Raw genomic sequence first — 23,543 nt, forward strand, 5'->3', positions numbered from 1 at the left:
GTCACAGTCCTACCAGGTGTATAAGCACTGCGATGTAACTGTGTGCCTGAGGTATATACTTCTGAGCAGACTATGCTACAATTCATTTTCCCTTTCTTCATTACAGTTTGAAGTGTGTTACATGATTATCAGGCAACAGAAATAATCTGCATAACTATTCTGAATAGCACTAAAGAAAAGATAGCTTTATTGTTTCAAGAGGGATACTTCCATTCCAAATCAGGACAAAATAGAAATCCTTAAAATTTTCATGATTAGCAATACAAAAAAAAAAAAAAAAACAAAAAAAAAACCAACAATTTCATCATAGTTCCTTAGAAACATTTCCCAAATATAATTTTGAAATATTTTGTTTAAACAATATAAAATAACTTTAATGTTGACTGGATTAAATTTTGAATCAATATATTTTGAATAGGCAAATAGGAGCATTTTTGAGATATTTCAGACTGATGACTGAGGGTGCTTTGGAGTGCACAGCTTTGTAGCACCTCCAGAAAGTTTTGTAAGTGAAGTGACTCCTCCAAAGATAAGGAGCTCTCGGATAGCATTTAGGACTTTTAAATCCCTTCTGGAAAGATGTTTTTTTTACAAAAACCCAAGACAGGAGTATTGCAATGCCATTCTTTTATTGTAGGGGCACTTGAAAATACACACTGTCTAAAACTGCAGATTTACACACTCTTGTTTCAGAATATGTGATGTTGAGTTGATTGGCACAGAAATGGGTCCATACTGAAAAAAAAAGGCATATTTAATATTGTTGCATAACTGAAACTGGATAAATGGCTTTTTCCCCTTCACTTTGCTATGGTTTTTTTTATTCTGATTTATAAGTGTTCTAAGTGCAGTAATATAAAATTACAGTAAATGCAGCTAAGGTAAAATGTCTGTTCTTAAAGCAGGCAACGTACATTTAGCATCACTTCTCTCCTCTTTGTTTTGGACTGGAACAAAGCAAAAACAGTCCCTTCTTTCCTGGCTGTTGCAGATTACCTGTAACAAGATGATTTTACATGAGAGGTGCACATTTGCTTGTTACCTTCAGAAACCACAACTGAATGCTGAGGTGAAAAGGATGATTCTTATCCATTCATTTCATATATTTGTCAGTTAGAGAGTCTCCTTTCGTAATACTTAGATGAGTGCTTGGAGAGGTCACAGTACACTGAGTTTCAAAGGTTGAAACCAAATTTATGTCAGCGTGTGTTTGCATCCATATAGGGAATCATTTTGATACTTTGGAGGAGAATTGCAAGTAGGGGGATAACACTGTATCATTTCTTCTTGTATACCAAAATGTATGTGTTTAAAAACAAAAGCTTTTTCTATACATTTTGATATAATGCATCAGATAGTTTATCTAAATTCTGTTTTACTGAAAGAAGAGAAACAGGGAAAAGAGGAAAAGGCATTTCTGCTAAAGCTGCTCTCTGAAGGGAAGCTGTACTGCAATTTCATATTCAAGCTTTTAGTAGTGCCCATCAGTGTTTGTTTAGGTCTACTGAGCCTACAGTAACAGTCATCTTATTTTATCCAGTATTGGCATTGTCTGACAAGCTTATGGTATGGCAGCAGGCTGGTGGCTTCTTTTGGCTTCAGGGAACAATCTCAGCGTTGCAGCATCCACCAGGATTGCTGTGCACCTGAGCTGCAGACTGAAACATGGCTGAAACTTTTTTCCCCCCACTTTCAGAATATTGGTCAATATTAAAAATAATGATTTACAGGTAAGAAAATGTAAAGTATGTTATTTTTTCCTAAAATTATAGGCTTCATGCTTTAATACCCAGCTTTTTTGTCAACTGTGTAACAGAGGAATTTGTTCTTCAGTTTAACAAGACACATCTATGTCTTTTTCATATAAGGCTGTAGGCAGAGCTGATCAAGATAATCTGAACCTTTGTTTTCAGTTTTAACAACTTGGCCACACACATCTTCATATGTGTGTTGGTAGGAGTTGTGTGGTAACTACATGGCATTGAAAAGGCAAAAAGGAAGCAGGTCCTTCTAGACCTGCATCTCTGCTTCTCTAGTTGAACAGAGCCCCTGTCTATACACCTTATTGCTTCTGGGATTTCAATAACAGTGAAATAGTTCTGTTTAACAGCATTTTTCTCATGCATATAATTTCTGTGAATTAAAATTATTCTTCAGTCTTTAGGCTGTATTTATTCACCAGAGAAAGTAAAGGAAACTTCACAGCAAAGCAAATCCTGTCAGAATGAAGGGTTACAGACCAAAGGAAGAGATTTAAATCCTGAATAATTACTACTACTTTCAGAATAAAAAAATTCCAAAATTTCACTATACCTACTCACAAGAGCAGTGTTTAGAAATTTTCCCTAGTGCTGGAAATGGTTTGCTAGTCCTTGCAAATCCAGATCTTTGGCAAATGGCTTGAGGAAGGAAGTGGAAAATTCAAAGTGCTGAGGTTTAAAACAGGCAGGGGTGGTGGGTTTGGGGAAGGGAAAGACAGGAGGGGTTTTGTTTTGTGTTGAAATTTTTATTTTATTTTTTTCCAAATGCCTTGACAAAGAGAAAGAAATAACAGTCAGTACATCTGCAAATGGCTACAGCCTGTGTAACCCACTGAACTAAATGGAGTTCCCTGCGAGTTCCCCAAGATCTGGCCACATGGAATGAGATTTGGGATTGACTCAGATTTAGAATATGATCTCTTTTTTTTTTCTTTTATATTTTTGTTCACTGTATTTTTTTCATTTTCTTTGTGCTCACACCCACGTCTCCCAGGATTCCTTTTTCCTCTTTCCAAGTTAGAATGCACAGTTACCCAGTCTTGTGAACAAAGCTACAATTACCTTGTTAGAAGGAGACAATCTGTGTGAGCATACATGATCAGGTCTTTGAGCACGTAAGCAAAGGTGAAGCAGGGAGGCTCACATATGAAAACAGAAATTACACTAATGATTTCTGAGAGCAATATATTTTTCTTCTGATTAGCCAGTGTTCATTATTCTGATTATTGTGTTAAGAAATTTTATTTGAAGTTGAAGAGCTGAGTGGAATATGGAATGTGTTTATGTATAAAACAGGATCTCAGATCTGTCTGAAGAATAGAGGAAGAATTGTTCTGCTTATGATTAAGGCAGTACTGCTTTTGAGGCTTTTTATTTCCATTCTTTTTCCTAGATTTATGCCTGACTTTTGTAGTTTGGAAAGCTATTTTTTCTTTTCAGCTGCACTTTTTTAAAGAATAATTTGTTAAAGCCTTGAAGAACTTGTGTTTTAGACATTTAGAGTCCATTCAACAGAAACCAACATAAAATATTTTCTGACTATACCTAGGATGGTAAATCCAAACTAATGAGACCTTGAAAGTAAACTGTTCTGTTCTGGCTTGCTGGACTAAAGGAGACGAATGAGCAGAACCAGGAAGGCCTTTTAGCCTGCTGAAGAAAAGGAAAGTAATCTATTTTTTTCAAGCTTTGTCATCTTGTCTGGTCATATGGCAAATCAGGCTTGCTCAAAGGCTCATGCTTCCTTTGCCTGCTCTAGTGGATAGGTATCTGGCAAAGGAATGTGTGGCTTAAAAAAACCAATGCTCCGTTGATGATATTAGTGAAGAAAAAAAAAATAAATCTAATCTTATCAAATATACCAACTTCCAGAAGTATAATTTAAATTTAGAAATAGCAAGCATAGTACTTAAGTACTATACTATTTCAGTTTGTTTTCTTTTGGTGTTTTAATGGATATCTGTATTTCCTTCAACATTTTGCCAATTTGACAGTATGATCAAGTAGTGTAGGAATGTGCAGGGCCAGACACAGATTTATTTTTTTTCTGAGCACAGTCCAGCATAATAGTTTGTAGTCTGCAAGTATCTTTTCTGCCCAACACATCACAGACATGTTTTTTTCAAACAAGAGGTTTGTGTTTCAAATTTGTATTTTAATTTAAATGCAGTAGGATGGAATGTCTTGGAGAGAGCAGAAACATTTTATCCTTCTCTGATTGTGAAGGGGAGAAAGGAGAGCTTGTTATTTAATCAGACGTATTTTTAGCAGGCTTCCATAATTGGCATGAGACCCTCAATCTAAGTACTTGTTTTATAATGGAGATGAGCTGATCCTTTCATGTTCACTGGTTAGCTGGAACATGATTTCAGTTCACACAAAGCTTTGATACCCTCTCCTTTAGGGGCTAGTGTCTAAACAAGGTCAAAGTCTCTAATATTATCAATTCTTATAAGAAATTACATGCTTATTTGTTGTGATAATTGCACTACACTACATAATTCTGCTATTCTGGTTTGAATTTTTAAATTAATTTTATATCTCTGTCTTGCTGTAGAATCAATAATTTAATTCAGTTTAGTTTAATTTATAAACATTGATGCATGTCTATCTTGATGCTGCTTCTCCACACATTGCTTCTCTGAGTACATCCAATTATTTCTCTAATAATTTGGTGTAGAGGTACCCAAGCTACTGCCCCAATCCAAAGCAGTGCATCCACATGAGCTCACTCCAGTGCCTGGGGTAATCAGAAGCAAGGCTTAGTAGCCTGTGCTCAGTACTGCAGTGAGGTACTTAAATTGATCCCAAGATGCAAAGTACTGCTTGCACATTTGGCATTGTGAGGAATTGTAGGAATACACTGGCTCCCTCCAACAGCATTTTTTTAACATTTGTGCTGCAGCCCTGTGTAATGTAGAAATGATCAAAGATAGTTCGGGCAATTGGTGCATATTGAGAACATTCACCTCCATTTTAATATTTAATTCAAGAGCATGTTAATATGAAAAGCTTCACAGTTTTGGTCCAAAATAACTGGTTTTTGATTGAGAATCTGAGCTGTATTCTGCCAAAGAAAATGTAATGTGTATTTCTATTCTAAAAGATTCATCTTGTAAAGCAGACGTTCCACAGGAAAGTGTCATATCTTGATGCCTGGCTGAAATAAGTGCAGCCCATGGCTGTGTGTTCATCTTGCATTCCTAAAAAGAAGCTCCATATTCACTGTCAGACTAAATTAACATGGTTTGAGAAGTGTCTTACAGGTTAGTTTTGAATCAGTGTTCATTTGTCAGCTACTACTGTTGTCTTCTGCTTGCTTCTCAACCTTTTAATCAAAACCAGCTCAGGCAGAGTAATCAGATGCTGCTGTGGGTGATAGTGACTCAGGAAACTCTCCCTACCTTTAAGCCTTCTTGGCTGCTTCAGCAAAGTGAAACATCTTCCCCTCCCTTGGGTCTTTGGGACTTTTGACAAAGAGGCTATTGGACTTCAATACAGCAACGAGTAAAACAGAAGCACTGGGAGCTACTAGTGCATAGGGCTTTCTGGTTTTGTGAGGGCTTTTTTCTTGTTTGGGGCAGGTTTTTTTGCAATAAAATGTCACCAAATTTCACTCCAGTTCTCTGGAGTGGCACCTTGTTTCTGGCTGAACTGCCCCTTTTACCCAGATATGTGGTTGACAACTAGACAGTTGTGTGTCCATCTTCAGCAAATATTGTCAGTAGCATTCTTCCAGGCTTAATGTTTCTTCATGTCAAAAAGAAGACTTTTTGTCTCAGCTTCCCAACTCTGCCCAGTGGGAGACTGACCAAAATAACTGTTTTGAACTAGAAGATGTTTGCTGCCTTCTCTGATAGCTAAGCATTCTTAAGTGGCAAATCACCCTCTTTTCTTTGAGATTTGATATGCAGTCATCTCATTTCGGGGTGTTTTTTATTTAGGTTTTTAATTAGGGGAAAATAGTTATAGTACAGATCATAGGGCAAAAATACTTTCAGCCAGATTTGTGTGCTTTAATCTAAAGTAATGCACCAGAAATAATGAAAGATTAAATGGGCATAAACTTTAATGTCAGATTTAGTAGTCATTAAGAACTTTCAGGTGTTCTGTAATCATTAATTCAGTTCTTGGTTCATTAAAAAAATGTAGTTGTTTGATTTGCAGTTGGAATGGAACTTAAGAATTATTTTGTTAGTTGCAAAACTCATGTGTGTCAGAGATGCCATTAAGCATTTTCAAATGCAGCCTTATTTACAAAGCACAGTATTTAAAACTCTTGTATTTAAAAGTTCTTTTTCACAAATAAAAAGTGCCACTAAAACACCTGCATCAAGAGCACTGTACAAACTATGGATTTGTCTGCCTAGGAGCAGACTCCCATTTTCCCTCACTCCCACAAACTCTAGCATGATGCAGTGATATGTCAATCATAATTTTTTTTTTCTGAAGATTTTGCAAATCACCTTTTTGTGAAAATATCAAGGTAAACTTACTAAGAATTAATGTAACTGTTGTTATCACTCTAGTTTTGAATAATGTCTTGACCAGGAGTTCCTCTGGGTTTCTCTTGTGTTGTGTTGTCTAGCTGTTGAAGGGTAAATAAGTTAACTGAATATTCAATGTAATCAGCTGGGTGTTCTATTCAGGTAATCATTCGATCAGTAAAGTCACACAGGTATTTTGGAAGATATTGTGTTTATTATGAGAGAATGTACAGTAAAGAGATGATCAAACAATATTTTTTGAGCTGATGCACAAAAGGAGTTTTTATCAGGTATACAGACATTTCCTAGTACATTGTTATTTAGAAATCCAGAGTACCTTTTGAGTGCTCTGAGTTGAAATATGAGACCTGAATTCAGAGCTAAAATACCTGGGCTCTCAAGAACTTGTATAACGAATTCAGTTTCAGTGTAGTGATTTAATAGATTTTTATAACTTATTGATTTGAACATTAAGTGGTACCCACACACACAAATCCCTTTCTTCCATGTTTAAAGTAAATTTTAATGAGGAAGAGCTCATGAAGGTACAGCAGAGTTGCACAGATTCTAACATTTGTGTTTAAAAGCAATTTCTCAGACAGGTAATCCACAGTAGGTAGAACATGCCTATACATTTGGTATTAATAAAAACCAGTGTGTTTTCATTATACGATGCAGCCACAGTGTCTTGGAGATGGAAATAGTCACACAACTGCCAAAAAATCCCAACGTTGAGTGAAACAGCACTTATGTTTGATTTCAGTATGTCTTCTAGAATTTCTGTACACTTTAGGAATCTCATTTTTAGAGCGCCATTATTTCAAATTTCTGTATTGTTTAGGGTTTGCTCTTCAAAGAAACACATGGTATGATATGTGTATATACATGTATGTGTGTTCTTATTGATTTATGTGGTTACAAATATAAAATATTCATACCTTAATAGAAACTAAAACGAGTCTTTATTGAGTTAAGTTGTGAATGTGGACACCAGGCTGCAGAAATGATTGATGGTTTTCTTACCACATGTAACAGCCTAACAGGATTTCACAAAACCTTTGTTCACACACTTAAAAATTACCAGAGCATTTCTTTAAAATAAAAAGTGGATAGTAGAACCTTAAGCTGCTGCTTCAGAGACATTGTCCTAAATGTTGCTTCAAAAATAGGTGTGAAATTTAAGGACTTTTAAATTTTTTATTTTTATAAATAAACACTGTAGATTGCAGTTGTATGTAGATTGATACATGTTGTGTTCATTTTTGTTGGGTTTTTTTAACAAACTTTCCAACATAGACATTGGAAGTAAGTTTAATTATAAATTACAATTCTGTTGTATTTTTTTTTGTTTCTGTCTGAAAATCACCTGAGGTATATTGAGCAGCAGCCACAGTCAGATTTCACCATTTATTTTATAACCTCCTAAACCTGCGCTGCTGCCTTTTCCTGTTGAGGTCCCTGCCAGTTGTCACTATTGCTTCCTTGTGCTTTAGTTTACTGGAGTGAACTCTGCAGCTCACCCACGATGCTGTGCATCCCCTCTGATGTGCGTGCTTTAGCTGTGTTGTAGTGTTGCTCGGGAGTGAAACCCTTAAAACACAAATCCCAAAGCCTGGGTTCTTGGCAGTGGCTGCTCCACCCAGCAGACCTCCTGCTTGTGGCAGGCTTTGCTTTACAGTGTGTCACGTAGCCATGGCCCCTGAGCCCTGTGTCCCTGCTATAGGGGGACCTTTCCAAGGTCCTTCTCTGCTCCTCCACACCATTGAGATCCTGCAAAGAAGCGTTTGAGAGAGGACTATTTAAACTGAGTACCAGTAATTCATGCCATTTGTTGAAGAGCTATGTTCATGTTGTATGCTGTGATCAGTGTAATTGAGGAATATGCTACTCTGATGTGGCTAGCACCCTCCTGGTATTTCTTCCCTACTGCTTCTTTTTCTTAGGCTTGCTAATCCTCAGGAGTAGAATTATTCATGGTCAATGTACTTACTCCTGTATCACCCCAGTAATTTACTACAACTTCTCTGTTCCTTGTTCCCCTTTGATTGGCCTCTCCATGTAGTCATATAGCACATAACACAAAGATGGATTGTATGGCATTCTCTGCTGGGAAAAATCAACACATAGAACAGGCTCACTGCCAAGATGCTCATAATTAAACTGTTGCTATGGACTGGATTACATCAATGTTTCTATCAATCATTTGCTGCAGTTTTGTGGCTATTTGTATTTGGATTTTTTTTTAGGTTTTAGATTTTATCATCCTTTTACTTAGTTTTCAGTTGAAGTGTCACAGCATAGAGAGGGAGTTATAAATAAAAATAATTATTGGAAGATGTAGGGGAAAAAAAGGTAAGTCAATTCTATATTCAAAGATTGTGTTTGAAGCCAATATCTTTGTGAGGTGTTCATGGTATTTCAGCTATTAGAAATGGCCAGATGCAGTCATTTCCATTCAGTGGTCATCATACTGTTGTGACCTAAGAGTCTGATGCAAAACTGCCATGATGTCATAACAGTCTGTACAGACAGTGTGTTAGAAGTTTACCTTAAAATGCTGCAAATTCAGTAAAACAGCAGGTGTCATAGAAAAACAGCAGCAAAGCAGTTTTGCTTCGAGTTTTTCTTCTGTCCCCCATCCCCTCTGATTCATGTGCACTAAGTTGTGAGATGGACTAATGACAGAGTAGCATGAAGTACACTGATGGATTGGAACAGCTTGCTTGCTTGTGCTTCACCTGCTGCTGTGTCGTTGCTACTCTTATCTCCTATGACAATGATCTTGCAGCAATTAATTCCCTTTGGTAGCACTCAGTGTTTGGTGTTGGAGCTACGTAGTGTGCAGTGCATTAAATGTAGAGAGGTGCAGGATTACAGCCAAAATAAGGTAGTCTGAGTGGTAACAAATGATATCAAGTGAAGCTGAGATCACTGTAACGAGATAAACAGTGTGGTGTCACAAAATTGTCTCCCAGTTGACAAAAAGATCCATATTTTATAGATTGCCTTAAAAATTGAAGAATGGAGTCAATTATAGCCAATTATGATGCTACATTTACTGGAGTGGTTTTTATATCCTTTGGGGAGAAATAAGGAAATGTTCAAGGCAGTCAGAAAAAGCTTTTGCATTTGCTTCCCTGTTTTATCTGAACAGAATTTTTTCCCATTTCTTCAGGTGAAAACTGTATATGAAAGCTGGGACTGTATTATCTTTAGGAAAAAGGTTTGGGTTTTTTTAAGTTATTTTCACTTCTTCATGTTGCACAAAAAATTATGATAGATAACATGGCAAATAGAAGAAGAAAATCGAACATCAGCTCCCCCTAGTTATGTTTGGGTTTACTATAAAGGAATTGTAAAGGCAGCCTTGTCATGGCAAAGCCTGCTTAGTGCATGGTGACATGTTGAATTTGACTTGTTTCTTTCCCAAAAAGGAGCTTTCATGTCACTGAAGAAACACCAAGTAAATACTGCATATTTTCGTCTTCAGTCTGTTAAAGTGAAAATAAAGGAGTGAGACCATGAAATGGTTTGCTCAATTGTGCTCAGTGCTCAGTTGCAGCCCACAGTTGCTTTTTAGTGAATAGATGTAAAATGGGATAAAAAAGCGGTGTATTGAAGGTGGACAGCCAGACATGCATGTTCTTAAGAGATCTGAGAGGTTGTCTAAATGGCTGGGAGGCAAACATTTATTTAATGGCATTTACTCTGTCATTTAGATTACCTCCCTCCTCTGTTTGGATTCCCAAGAAGCGTGTTGGGGAGCTGTGCATCCCGTCTAGCTCGTGCTGTAGTACTGACCATGAGAAGTTTCCCTTCCCAGCAAAGCATGCTCTTGGTAATTAGTGGAAGATTCAGATATATAGGCAAAGGTGTATTGAGAGATGAAAGCTGACAATAAACAGGTTGTTGAGGATTTCATTCACCAGCTAACTTCGGAGGGTGACCTAGTACATGTGCCAATGACAAAAGCTACTTGTAACAATTCAGATCATGCTTTCTGCTTTATGAAATGGGATTGTAAAAATCCTCTCAAAAATGACATCTGAAATAGCATTAAAACACAATTTCCCTTTGATAAGGTTTTAAGGCACTCATATGAAAAGTGACACTGCTTTGAGTAGCTCTGTGTCAGCATTATGCAATGTGTTGCACATAAGTGACATTAATCCATTAGGGGTGTGAGGGTCGCTTATTTTTCTCATGAAATCATTAAATACCTTTATTGATTTCTGTTCAATCAGTTGCATTCTGCTCAAATACAGCAATCTCTAGACATGCTAATAGAGCTGTTTCTAATAATGTTTATAAGCCACAGTTTTAATGACAGATATTGCACTGAAAATAAATTATAAAGCCTAAGTAAAACACAAAGGAGCTTAGGGAAGCAATAATTTTGTGCTGTTTGCAAATTACCTTAGCCCACTTTATTGCAAAAAAGATGATTTTGTGACACAGATATTCTAAAATCATTAATTAACCATCATCAGTACATTCTTTGCTTTTTCTATTTGTACAGAATTAATTTATGTATGTTTGGACTGCTTCTGTTGCATGATGATAAAGCATCTTTTAAAAATCACATGCAAACACAGAAACCCTGTCATAGTAAATATAAAATCTGTAGTACTAGCTTTTATGCTGAAGGCTGTTTAAAACTTGGATCATAACAAATGCTGTATGCTGGGATGGCATGTACTTACTGTATTACTGGATTATTTTGTCACAGGAAGCAATGTGAGTGTATGGAAAGCTAGTAGATCAAATACAAGTAAGAGTGCCTTTCTTCATTTTTTTTAATGATGGAACTGATCTCTTAGGAGGAAGTACATGAGACTCAATTAAATATAACAGGTGCTGTATGAATGGATGCATACTAGACAAAGGAAAAAAAGAAAAAAGTAAGTAATTTTCTGTCCTCCCTGCTTGGATGCTATCCTGATGACTTTATCTTGACAGTTGGCCTGAGCTTGTTTCCATTCCTTACAGATAACTTCAGCTGTATTTTCTAGGTGATGGAAGACTTGTGATAGTCTTGTTAATTTTTTCAGTTATCTGATATTGTAGTTGTGGCCTTTTAACACACCTCTTCTTGCTTTTTTCTCTTTGGATGCAAACAGTTCCTCAGAGTAAATTGCCAGCTTTACCCTGAGTGTAGCAAAAGCAGACTGGTACATTTATCTCTGCTGCTGAAACGTGAAGTTTTTGCTTCCAAGCAGCGAATTGCATCCTGCTGAGGAATTACTGTTTGGGTTTTTGAGTTTCTTCACTAGGAGCCTTAAGGGACTCTGACAGGTCTTGTCGAATAGCGTTGGTCATCCTTGTCTCAGACACCAAATGGTGCCAAGTGCTGGCAAGTTTATTGCATTGTGTCTGGAGAAGCTGTTGTTCACTCAGCATTTTCTTCATAGGATGCCTGCCTGATTTCATTGAAGGAACCTGAGCAAGGCTGTGTTATTAATGAATTATGACAAGCCTTTTGCCTGTCAGGCAGAGAGGTTCCTGCTATCTCCTTTTAAGACAAAAACATAATGGAAGATGCTCAGCTGGGCAAGCTCTCTGATGATACTCCTTAAGTGCTCATACCAGGCTGATGTGAATACGCAGAGAGCCGTGAAGCTGCAAGTGGCAGCGTTTAATACCGTCTCCCTCATAATGCCTGAATAATTTTCCGGAGAGCGATCGCCGCAGCTGCCGTGAACGTGGTTATTTGTTTATTTTTCACCTTGTCCTGGCGGGCTGCTGACCGGGCTAATCTGCTGCAGGCGGGGGCTGCCGGGGGAGGGACACGGCGGCGTTTCCCCGCTCGCAGCTCCGGCGCTCTCCTGAGCGTGGCGGGATCGGCAGCCGGAGCCCCAGCCAGGCTCCCGGAGCCCGGCACGCTTCCAGGGGCGGGCTCCCGGGGCCACTCTGCCAGGGGAGCTGAGCGATGCTGGCGGAGGATGGCAAGGAGGCAGTGAGGGAGCCGGCTCATGTTTTTCTTAATGGATATTTGTGAGCAGGAAGGAGATGGCGTGGGCTGTCGGGGTGAGTTACGGAGCGCGTTCCGCGATCTCCCTCCGGTCGGGCGGCTCATTATGTTGAACAGTGCAGCTTTTAAAGGGCCGTAGCTCTCCTTTATGTGCCTTGGCCTTCATTTGCTGAAATGCTTCAAGTTCACGGTGCTCAAGTAATTTTGGAAACGGGATGTAATTACGAGGGTTTCTTATGCTTACCAACAGCTTTTTTGAACCAGTGTAATTATCATTACTTGTGGATACTGTAAATTGAATATCCCCTCCCTAATTACATTCAATTCAAGGGTTGGCTGCTTAAGCAGCCAAATAAGAAAAGTTCTCCTGTTACTATAAATAGCAAATTGTTCTTTTAGTTTTCTGACCTTTAAAGCAAAGTGCTTTTCACGATGTTGTCAGGTGCACATTATAAAGATAGCTTGTAATTAGAGCTGTAATGAGGAATTCTGTTAGAATGGCTTTCTGAAAACTTCATCTATTCGGTGTTTTCTAACTGCATGACAGAATTAAAGTTTCAGGGTGCTTTAGGACTTTCAAAGGGCTGGCTGCTGTTTTGCACCTCACCTGTTCTGCCGGTGATCTGTTGCTGCCAGTGCTCGAAGGCAGCAGCTGTAGCTGCAGCAACTAAACCCTGCCCTTTGAAAACAACATTGCCTCAATAGAATGATTTATCTAGCGATCCAAGGGATTCTGTGATTAATTAATGTTTCTTCTGTCACTTCAGGAGACAGATTGTCACTTAATTTGTTGTGGGCAGCAGAAGAGAAAGAGAGAGGGATACAGTGGTAGTTGCCTGGTTGGTGGTGGTTGATTTTGGTTTTCCTTGGTTAACTGAACTAAGTGCAGTCTTCCCAAAATGTCATCTCATCTGATAGATGGACATGGAGCTTGAGTTAGTGAGGTGATGTGCCTTGAACTGCCTTGAGTTCAGTCTGCATCCTGTCACGGCGTCACCAATTCTGTGCCTTGTCTTAAGAATGCTGACGGCATTTCTGTGAGAGGTTGGATTGACTCTCATTTATTTGTGGTGACTGAAATTTTTAGTGCATTGCTACCAGCTAATATTTACTTCGCGTTCTTCATTCTGCTTTAATTAATATCATTCTGTTTATTCCTGTAGAAGCTTTTCTGTTATTTGAGATAACTTGTATTTCCAGAGCTCATCCTGCTGAGTGTCCTTCATGATGTGTCTTTAAAACATGCTTGGGCAGCACAAATTGAAAAGTGCCTTCGAAAAAGAAACTTCAGTTACTTCAACAGTAGAAAATTACAGCTGTTTCAAAAGAATAAAAAAAAAACTTTATTTCATAGTGTAACACTATAACATTTGAATAGAAATAATCACTAAGGGATTTTTTATGAAATGTAGGGCTAAAACAAAAGGAAAAAATAATTTTCATCTTGGTCAGTTTTAAATGTGTTATTAGTCCATCTACAGCAACTCTTAGCTAGTAGTTTAAGCTAATTAAATACTCCACATACCTTTATTTCTTGTTAAAAAATACTCATGTTTATATTTGATACATTTGTGAGTTTAAAATTAGGTAATAACTAATTATCACAATGCTGCTTTTTCTTCCAATGTATTCTCTCTCTTTCTGTATTTATTCTACCACATTACAGGCAAAGCTACTGTAAAAGTTGGGTATAGATTGTGGTGAGAGTATATTTCTCCTATACACAAGAGTGGGAATATGTGAAGTAAATAGACAGTATTTTATGCAAGTAAGTAGAGGGTACACTATAGGTAGCCACTACTGATAGACAGAACTTGTGTCTGATGTGTAACAATCCAAATAAAATCCAGAATGTTCTCATGGCTCATGAAATTAGGCAAAGATACAAGTAATACCAGACCATTAGCACACAGACACGCCCTTTCTCATAAAAGCAAGACGTAGATGTTGTAGTAGAGATGTGTAAAGATTAGCTAGAAATCTGAAGGCCTAGACTTAATTTAGTTGATCCCTGTTACAGAACCTCAGTAGGTAAAAGTGATTTTCTGTTGTCAAGCACCAAAAGACTGGTTCCAGTAGCATCTTGAGCAGGCTATCTGATAGGGAAGAAAATGAGGAAAAGAGCAGGGAGTAACACAGGACTTTGAAGATTTTTTTGTTTAAATTGTTTTTACTTACCCTTTTGTGGGTGCTTGTACCAACCCTTAAGGTTTAAAACCTTGTTGCTTCAAGATGACATGGCAAAATGAATTTTAGTTGGTGTATGCTGCTGGAGTGAAGGTAAATCTTCAAACTTGTCCTTTCCCAGGGACTTCAAGTACTGGGTAAAGCTTGTACACTTAGCAGTAGCTAAGCTTTTGATGTATAGCAATGCCTTATAATAGAGCTCATTGGTTGTATGTGTGTAATTCGTCAACCTCATTTTTTGAGTGGTTTATCTGCAAGTAGGTAGAAGACCCTCTCTCCTTGAGTTTTGGATACAGTCTCAGAGAACTCTTGTCTGAAATGCAAACAGTGTTGAAACTGCTGTCTTTGTCCACCTAATTAGAGGTCACTCATATGTTTTAAGATGCTTTCTGTTTTGCTCTAATCTTTTTAAAAGTAAACACAAAATAATCAGTGATGAAGCATGTCCCTGAACCATATCACTGGAAGAAGAGACGGTGTATGAACTGAGTGATGTTACAAAGTGGCATAATTGTGTTCTCTGCTTTGCTTCCTATTCGGGTCCTAACAATACCTAATATTTGGGCTGCTTTCTTTTGGCAGCTGAGCACTGAGCTGACATTTTGATGGCACTATTTATTGTAACCTCAAGGTCTCACTCCTGAGTGATAATGTTCAGCTCGGAGCCCATCACTGTACATGTGAAGTTAAGGTTATATTTTCCCATGTGCATCACTCTGCACTTATCCACACTGAATTTAATTTACCATTCCATTGTCTAGTCACTCAATTTCATAAGGTCCTGTGATTCTTCACCACTTGCCCTCATCCTTACTGCCATGAATAAATTGGTGTCATCTGCAAACTTGGTTGCTTCAGTGCTCAGCTATCTTTCCAGGTCAATTACAGGTATGGAAAGGGGAGCAGATCCCAGTGCAGATCCCTGTGGTGTTCCCCTGGTAGGCTTCCTTCACTATGCAGGTTTGACCATTTACCTCTAATTTCTGGTTATGTCTCTTAACCAGTCACGTTGCTGTGCAGAGACCTCTGTTTTGCCGTGGGTACTTAGTTCCTTTAAAAGCCTTTGGTAAAGCACTTGTTAAAAGCTTTTTTTAAAATTGATTGACTGGATCACTGGTTTCACATGTTTGTTTGAGCTATTCCAAGAATTGGGTTAATTTTGTAAGGCTTCACTTAATGAAAACTGAAATTTGATTCTTCTTAGACCCCACTTAGGGCCCACTTAGTCTTTTTGCTATTATAGTTTCTATTAACTTCACTAGCGTATGGATGTCAGGTTTGCAGGTTGCCGTTCCCCTGGAGCTTCTCTGGGACCTGTATTAGGATTTGGCAGCACACTCACCACATTGGAGACCTCAAGTAGCAAGGCACTGTGGAGAGGGATGTTCATTAGTAATTCACTTATTCTCCCTTTTCACTTTGCACTCTCAGGTGAATGCTGTCTAGTGCCAGCCATTTCTTACTTCATTCACGGGAAAATTTGGGGGTTTTTTTCCCATACGTCTGTAACACCCACCATAACAGAGTTCCTTGTTCCCACAAACATAATAATAATAATTTAAATCATAAATTAAAACAAAATCAGTCGTTAAAAGCTGGATTTAAAAAATGCAAATCTTCTGCTCTTATTTGCAAGTAACATACTATTATGTTTTTCTTTGTTTGATTTTGTATTTTTTCATTTCCCTTACTTGTGTTTGAGACAATGATGCAAACAGTTGAAGGAAGGGCAAGATTTCATTTACAGAAAAATTTTTTTTTAAATCCTGAAAATTTATAGAGTTATTTCAGTTATATAAATCTGAGATGTTACTTCAAACCATGGTCCTCTGGAAAGGAAGTATTTTTAATTTGGCAATTTCTTTTTATTGAAAACACATATGTTCTCTATCAGTAATTATCAATCTTAAATTACATTAGACAAATTTTAGCTCGTGGGTAATAAATATGTGACAGCACCATGTGTGGTTTCTGAGTGAAGCTTTTGTCATATTTCATTTTGGGGGAATATTTATTTGACATTCCTCATTACACAGCTCCCATTCAAAACTGAATAAAAAATGCCGCTGAAGGATACTTTTGGGGTCACAATCTAACATTTCTTTGGACAAAGCTGTTTCAGTGTTTGTATTATATATTCAGATTTTAGGGATTTGGAAATGGATTTTAGTCACACTGGGCTTAAATTTTGAATCTATCAAGTTCCTGAGCTCTTAACACCCCTAAGTGGAGTTCTCACTCTGCAAGGCAGCAGAGTATTGCGGGTGAAATCCTTGACAGCAGGTCCTTTTGCTTTTTGAAGGCAAAGAGCAGTAAAGCTTCTCAGGTGTCTGCGGAAGCGTAGCCATGATTTCACTGCAGAGCTCTGCTGAGGGCAGCTCTGTCCCACTCAGTCCATGGAGGCAGAGCAAGGGATTGTTCTGTGTTTTTATCTTACAGAAATGGGCTTTGTGGGCCTTTATAGGGTCCCGTGTGATGGAAAAACTGGCAGCTCTGATGCTCTAACTTCACTCTCCTCTGTGTTTCATATCCTGTCAGTCCTCAGTGGGAGAAATGACTGATTCCCTTTTTCTTCTGCCATGGGCATTCAGGGGCATGAGATCTGATTCATCACAGACACACCACTCAGGCAGATACTGCCATTGTGCTCGCATTGGAGGAATGAGAAAAGAGTACTGTTGTAACTGGGATTACAGCATGTTTCCAGTTACGCATAAAGATTTGGCCAATTATAGGAAGAAACAGGTTTTGTATTGGAATGTTTTCAGTTTGTCAAGGTGAAATTAGGTGAGGTGAAGAGAGAGAAAAACAGGGCAAAAATTACTAAGTAATGAGGTAAAATGAATTACAAGTAATACATGGAACTAACATGATGTGCATTTAATTTAAACAGTTTGGCAGGCATAGGTTAAATAAAAGTTTACCTGTAGAACTGAGAACTGTTTATGTGGGACTTACTGCTTGATAGTGATTTTGTTCCTGTTCTTTCCCTTTTGAAAATTACTACGTACAGACCAGAAAACTCAAGTACCGTCATAGTTCTTCACTGGTACAGGGACATAGCACATAAAAGAACTGCCAAGTTCTAGTCCAACGCTACTTTTTTAATGATGAGTACATGCACTTTATAGAATTACAGGTTTCAGGAAGACTTCCCCACATCTCTCCCCACTGTATTCATAGTGTCTAGGGAAATCATTTTGGTTTTGCCTCTGAAAGACCTCTTTGGCAATGTATTTTGGTAGTATCAGAAACAGGGCAAGGAACAAGTTGGATATCAGCACTCCAGTTTGCTTGGACATTGGCAAGACCCTGCTGTCAGATTTTGTGTTGAGGAAAAAAATCCCTCACAAGCCTGAATGGCAAAAAGCTTTGAGGCCTTTCATCTTAGGTTGTGCTTTTAGGCAGCGTCACCTGCCAGGATTACAGAGACGTATTACAGCCATGTTAAATCTAGTTCATTACAGGGATCTTGAGCACTGGTCTCCTAAGGACTAAAATCTATATAAAAATAATTTTAAAAAGTGTAGAAGAGAAACTGTTTAACAAGAGGATTTTTAAAGTTTGCTTCAAACAAAATAGATATAGAAGAAGACACAAAGTACTTTAAAAAAAAAAAAAACAAACCTAGAAAAGTGAAAGTATGGATGATAAGAGGCATTATGTAGAAGATGGTGTGGTGTTTGGGAGATTTCTGAGGATATGCCAGGAACGGGCATGAGCTGTTGATTTGTGCATACCAGCAACTCATGACAGCTGATTTAGTACTAACATTGCCTTCTTTCTACATAGCATATCCAACATAAGACTGTGTAATCCATACACGCTTTTTTACACCTGCACAGAGTTTCTCTAAGACAACAATGTTGATCTTTAGAGCTGATATCAGGCCTGATATTTTCTGGCCACAAATTGGCCATTTGTACTTCCTTTCTAAGTATATAATCCCAGTGACTATAGCAATAATAATGAAGCATTGTGGATGCAAGTGCTCTTGGAGTTTATTCTTGGTAGCGAGTAAGAGACCTCAAGATAAACAACAGAGCTTGGTCTATTTTCAGACATCCTATGGAGAGAGCAGCTACAGAATGCCCAGATAAACTGGGAGTGACCATAAAAGGATTTCAGTAGGTGACTTAAAATCCAGATAATTGATTTAGGGAGTTTTTTCTGAGTGTTCTCTCAGGGAGTTTAGGGAGGCACAGCTCATAGCCTATGTGACAGGAAGATTTGCAGCCCTGTGGTTCAGCCAGTTGTCTGCTGCCCTTCAAGGCCTGGCTGAAGTCTTTTGATGATTGGCCTCCTTTCCTCAAGCTCCCACTTGTTCAACACACAGCAGCAAGCCAGCCTAGCTCACAGCCAGCATGCTTTCTGCTCCAGAAAGGCTTTTGGTGAGGAGGGTAACCAAGGCCAAGTAGTGTGAATTATTCTTCAGTCATAGTCTACTCCCAGCTGTCCTCTTTCCTGGCAGCAAGGGAACAGGCAGGGACTGCATTGGGCACAAACCCAGAGGTAATGCACGTGCAGAATAGCCATTGTGTGTGTGTTTAGTAAATCCAGCTTTTCTGGATCCACCCTATTTGGCTGGATCTTTGCAGCCTGCAGACAGTGCTGCTCCTGCTGTGGTGTGGAGCTGAACCCCACTATGGTAGCTGACATGGCTTGATGCATGTGTTGCCAAATGTACCATCATTTCACTGGTGACACTGAGAATAATTTCTGAACTTCACTGGTGTGGGCACTGTCTACTTAAAATGTAGACTGGAGGAACAACTAGCAGATTCCTCCTTTTTGCCTGTTTATTTTAGGTCTTAATAGACTTAAGTATTTCAGGACTCTGTAGTAAAATAAATGCCTGAGGGAGTCTGAAATGTTCACACATAACTAGGGCTGGCAGGAGAACAAGAATTCAGTGTCATGAAAAATTTAGCAGGCTTGGCATTCATCTTGATGAGGAACTAAACACAATTCTTCAGAGATTTTAATGAGAAAAAAAGAAGGATAAAAAGTTGCTCTGCTATTAGCTGCAGGCTATTAGCTGGGGCACTCACCTGGAAGGTAGGAGACCCAGACTTAATCCTCTGGCCTCAATCAAGCAAAACATTCAAGTGTCTTCTCTGGTTAGCTGCTGTCTCTGCTGGTTTGTCACCCTGACATGACCCCAAAGTTGGGGATACTGTCTGAGATGTCTCTTCAGCAGCAGGTGGGAACAGAGGTAGTTCTGGGTGTCTTCTGGTGTTGAAGATTCTGCAGTTTGTATTGGTGCGTGGTTGTGGGACAGTCCATAAGAATTGCCCAACTGTCTCTACTTAGCCCATTGTTTTTTAAACATGTCTTGAGTTTGCTTTCATGAAAAGTAAGCAATGACAGAACCAGTATTACCTGTGTCCTTATGTTATCCCATATACATGTCCCAAAGTGCTGTAAATAATTTCTACATTTATTTTATTATGCCAGTGCTTTACATTAAATGGCATAATTCATTGACTGTTGCTACAATTAACATGCCAACATGTTCATAATTTTTTAGTGAAATGAATTAATGAATTTGTAACAGAAAAGGTGTCTGAAGCTTTTTAATTGTGATGTGAGGGAAAATAAAGAGTGTTCATTAAGTAAATAAAAGACTAAGGAAAGGTGAGAAGGCAAAAGATAGAGATTTCCTTAGTTGTAAAAGGGAAGGCCAAGATATTGGGAAGCGTTGTCCCTCGGAGGTCACAGGTGCAGGTTCACTGCCTTGGCTTCACATGTGTTGTGCAGCTCTCAGAGGTTTGTTTCCTGCTGGATTTGCAGCATTCAGTTCATAACCTTTGCAGGGGATTGGAGGCATGCAAGATAAAAACACAGTATTTTGCAAAGCAAACAGGAGAGAGAATATGCATTTCTGCCCTCAAACTGGGATCCTGGTAGGAGATGCCTGAAGTAAGAAGATAATTTGATGCACTCTGTCCAGTAACTTTACATACAACTCACATGACAGCCCCTCCTTCAAAGGCTTTTTTTTAATTTGGTTTTTATGGATAACATCAATGAAGACTATTTTGAGCCGGACATGGAAGGGGAAGAGCTGAATGCATTTAATCCAATAGATTCCATGAAAAGAGACTGTGACCATAAAAACATTTAAAAAGCAGTTGGGTATTATTGTTTATGATGAATTGTTTTCTGCTAATCAGGCATTTTCATAAATGTATTTTCCCTCCAAATGGGTATGTTGTTATTCCCATGGAGCAGCTGCAGTAACATATCGTACTTCATGTTAGGATTTTTTTCTTTCAAATGGAATGATGTATGAGTCACTTATGCCTGAAACATTGTAAAACTTATTATGCTATCATTCATACCACATCTTCTGAAGTAAATAGATCCAAAAAGACACTTGCAGTGAAAGTTGGATTCCTGAGAGTTTGTATAGGCTGATAAACCTTATGGGCTGATGCATCATTTTTATTCAGAAGAAATTTGTGTATGGTTCTTAATATCGCTGCCTGCTCACCTCAGCACGCATAATCTTAACATCAGTGAGTCAGAGGGCTTTGTATTAAACTGCATTGATTAACAGCCTCCTCTAGTCATAGGATCTGACTTTGAAGTATCCTGTGATTTGTTTTCTGCTTGTGCATCTGAAGATTCTGACCAAGAATTGACTTTGCTGGCTGTAACTGCTTAGAAATATATAATGAATGGTAACTGCATCAGAAAACATGTAAAGAATGAACATTTGGACCACTACGTTATCTCAAAGGTAGTAGATAAATAACAAATACAGACAAATCACAAATCAAAAATCACAAAAAAAAGGGCATCTCAGATATCTGAGCAAGAGAGCTAAGACTATTCCTTTATCTCTTCACGTAGAAATCATGATATTTCAAGGTTGGAGGCTTATTTAAGTTATATGTAGTAACCAACTACATGTTGAATGTAGAAAACTGCATGTGCATTAGGCATTAACATGCCAAAGCACAAAATTAATGAAATGTGGGTAAACCTGGTTTCAGTTCTGTGTTTCTTCTTTTCTCCATGCTTATAAATTGCATTTTATAAGGTCTGATCCTTTCAGAATGAGCATCTTTTAAGTGTTCCTGCATAATCTCTTGCTTACATGGTGCTGCATTATCAAGCATTGTATAAAATTAGTTATTTTGTGTTGATATGAATGCACACCAAGTCAAGTCATTAGCTGCGTTTTTCAGGAGCTGCTCTCATAATTGGTTGCATTACATCTTTTCATAAAAGAGGCATTGTGTGAATACAAATATAATCTTGGCCAAGAACCTGTTAAAAAGTGTCTTTTTCAGAGGGGAAAAAAAATAGTCAAGTAAAAAATGTGTTTGTGTCTTTTCTTATCAGTAAGTACTTTGGTAGATGTTTTGGCGGTAGAGATTCGTGAAATGTTGGTGGGAAGGCGTGGATAGTCTTGGAAAGCACATGCCATAATGTATACAGAGAATTTTAGTTTTACAGGACAGGGCTTCCAGACCAGTTGTTCTAAATGTTTTCTATGCAATAAGTGGTTTTTATCTGTCAGCTTTTACTGGTAATGAGGGGGGCATCTTGAAAGTAGAATATGTCAACATTAATAATTTTTTCAGGAGCTCAGAGACTTGTACATTTTCTACTGGCAATCCTACTCTTTAGCTGAAGAGCAGTTGTTTCGGAGTTTGCAAAGCACTCAAACAGCAATTTCCTTTCATCCCTTTTCAAAGAGATGGATAACCTTTGCCTGCTGGCAGATATGGATGGCCCAGCTGGCGTGTCCCTTGTCCCTGGACCAAGGCCCAAGGATTCTGGAAGCAGCTTGGTAAAGAGGGTTTGTTACCCTTGGCTCCACTCAGGCATAAACAAGCGTTTTCTCTATTTTGGAATTTCCCCCCAATCTTTTGGTCCTTTTCTATTTTCTTTGAGATAAAACTTCTTCACAGTAACTGGTGTGGTTTACTTTACTACAGTTTTTACTATTCTGAAGTGGTCGAGTTGGCAAGGAAATAAAGATTATGATATTACTGCTGGTTTTCATAGCTAATATTTCATGAAACTTTATTAGAATGCCCTTTTGTTCATTAGCTCATAACTTTATGAAAAGCACTCATGGACTGAAATTTTCTGTGTTTAGTCTGAGGCCAAAGGTATTTTTTCAACTCCATTCAGCATTTTCTGGCCTACCTAAGCTAATGTGAGGGGTTTGTATATTTATTTAAGAATAGCTAAGTCTGTATTCTTTTGAACTTGAATGGATAATTAACCCTATTTGAAATTTATGGTTTTAAATTGTACATATTGCTAGTGCACTTATCCAGTCCTGCCAAGTGTAAATGCAGATAAAATGTTAAAAAATTAAAAGCTATCAAACAAAAGGTTTATACACTAGTCAAAATATATTCCATTTTAGATAGCGATAATTTCTTACAGTGGAAGAATGACTAAAAATATGCAACTCTGTTGTGCTTCACAAAATTTTCTCATCAGCTAATACATTATTGCTTATATCCTCAGGCAAAAATAAGGGTCTTGGGATTTTTGTTTAATGCTGAGTTTCCAGAGACATCTAAATACAGAGTCCAGCTTTCTCTCAGTTCTCAGTACCTTACAGATTTTATTGTTCTCAGTTTTCTAAATACTTCCTCAATGAGGCTTTGTCAAAAATCTGGCCCCAAAATGCCACCTCTGGCCCATTTCAACACTGCTGCCTTAGCAGCTTTGGTAGCGAGCTGACTTCAGTGATCATGCAGTGGGTTTTCATTTAAGCTTTCCAGCTTCTTGCCTGTGGTGGTCTATTTGTTTCTAAAGTAGAAACATTTTCTCCACATGGGCAAAACTGTTAAGTTCTTTTCCAGCAGAGAAATAAATTACATACTAGATGTAATGAGATATCAATGTCCAGTAAATGTCCCGTTGCTTGTGAGACAACAGTCAATAATTTTCTGGTAATTCTCTAATTCCTCCCCTCCCCAAAATTCCTTTGTTAAGGAGTTACGTTTAATGCAGCAGAAAAAAGCCTGAACAAGAAATAGAACTTGAAAGTGCTGCAGGAAGGGAAGGGCTTTTGATAATGAAGCAACAAGGAGCTACCAAGATTACCAATTTTGGTGGAACTAACAAGAATACCTATTTCAGTGGTGTTACCTTTAGGCCCTT

General features: G+C 38.2%; 1 protein-coding gene across 35 annotated transcripts in view; it reads left to right on the top strand.

Moving 5' to 3' along the window:
- The window catches only part of TENM3 (teneurin transmembrane protein 3), a 1,291,378-nt gene that overhangs the window by 1,085,990 nt on the left and 181,845 nt on the right, over positions 1-23,543 (top strand). For 2 of the 35 annotated variants that reach the window (XM_071432147.1, XM_071432153.1), the window contains exon 1: positions 12,069-12,274. The exons of the other annotated variants lie outside the window; for them this stretch is intronic. In XM_071432147.1, the coding sequence (XP_071288248.1) occupies positions 12,220-12,274 (55 nt within the window). In that variant the 5' untranslated portion in view covers positions 12,069-12,219. Of the gene's footprint in view, positions 1-12,068; positions 12,275-23,543 lie in introns of those variants that run through there. 35 annotated transcript variants of the gene reach the window in all.

The sequence above is a fragment of the Agelaius tricolor genome, unplaced genomic scaffold (assembly GCF_023055355.1).
Source record: "Agelaius tricolor isolate 1412-34295 unplaced genomic scaffold, bAgeTri1.0.p SCAF_8, whole genome shotgun sequence".
Classification (NCBI taxonomy): Eukaryota; Metazoa; Chordata; class Aves; order Passeriformes; family Icteridae; genus Agelaius; species Agelaius tricolor.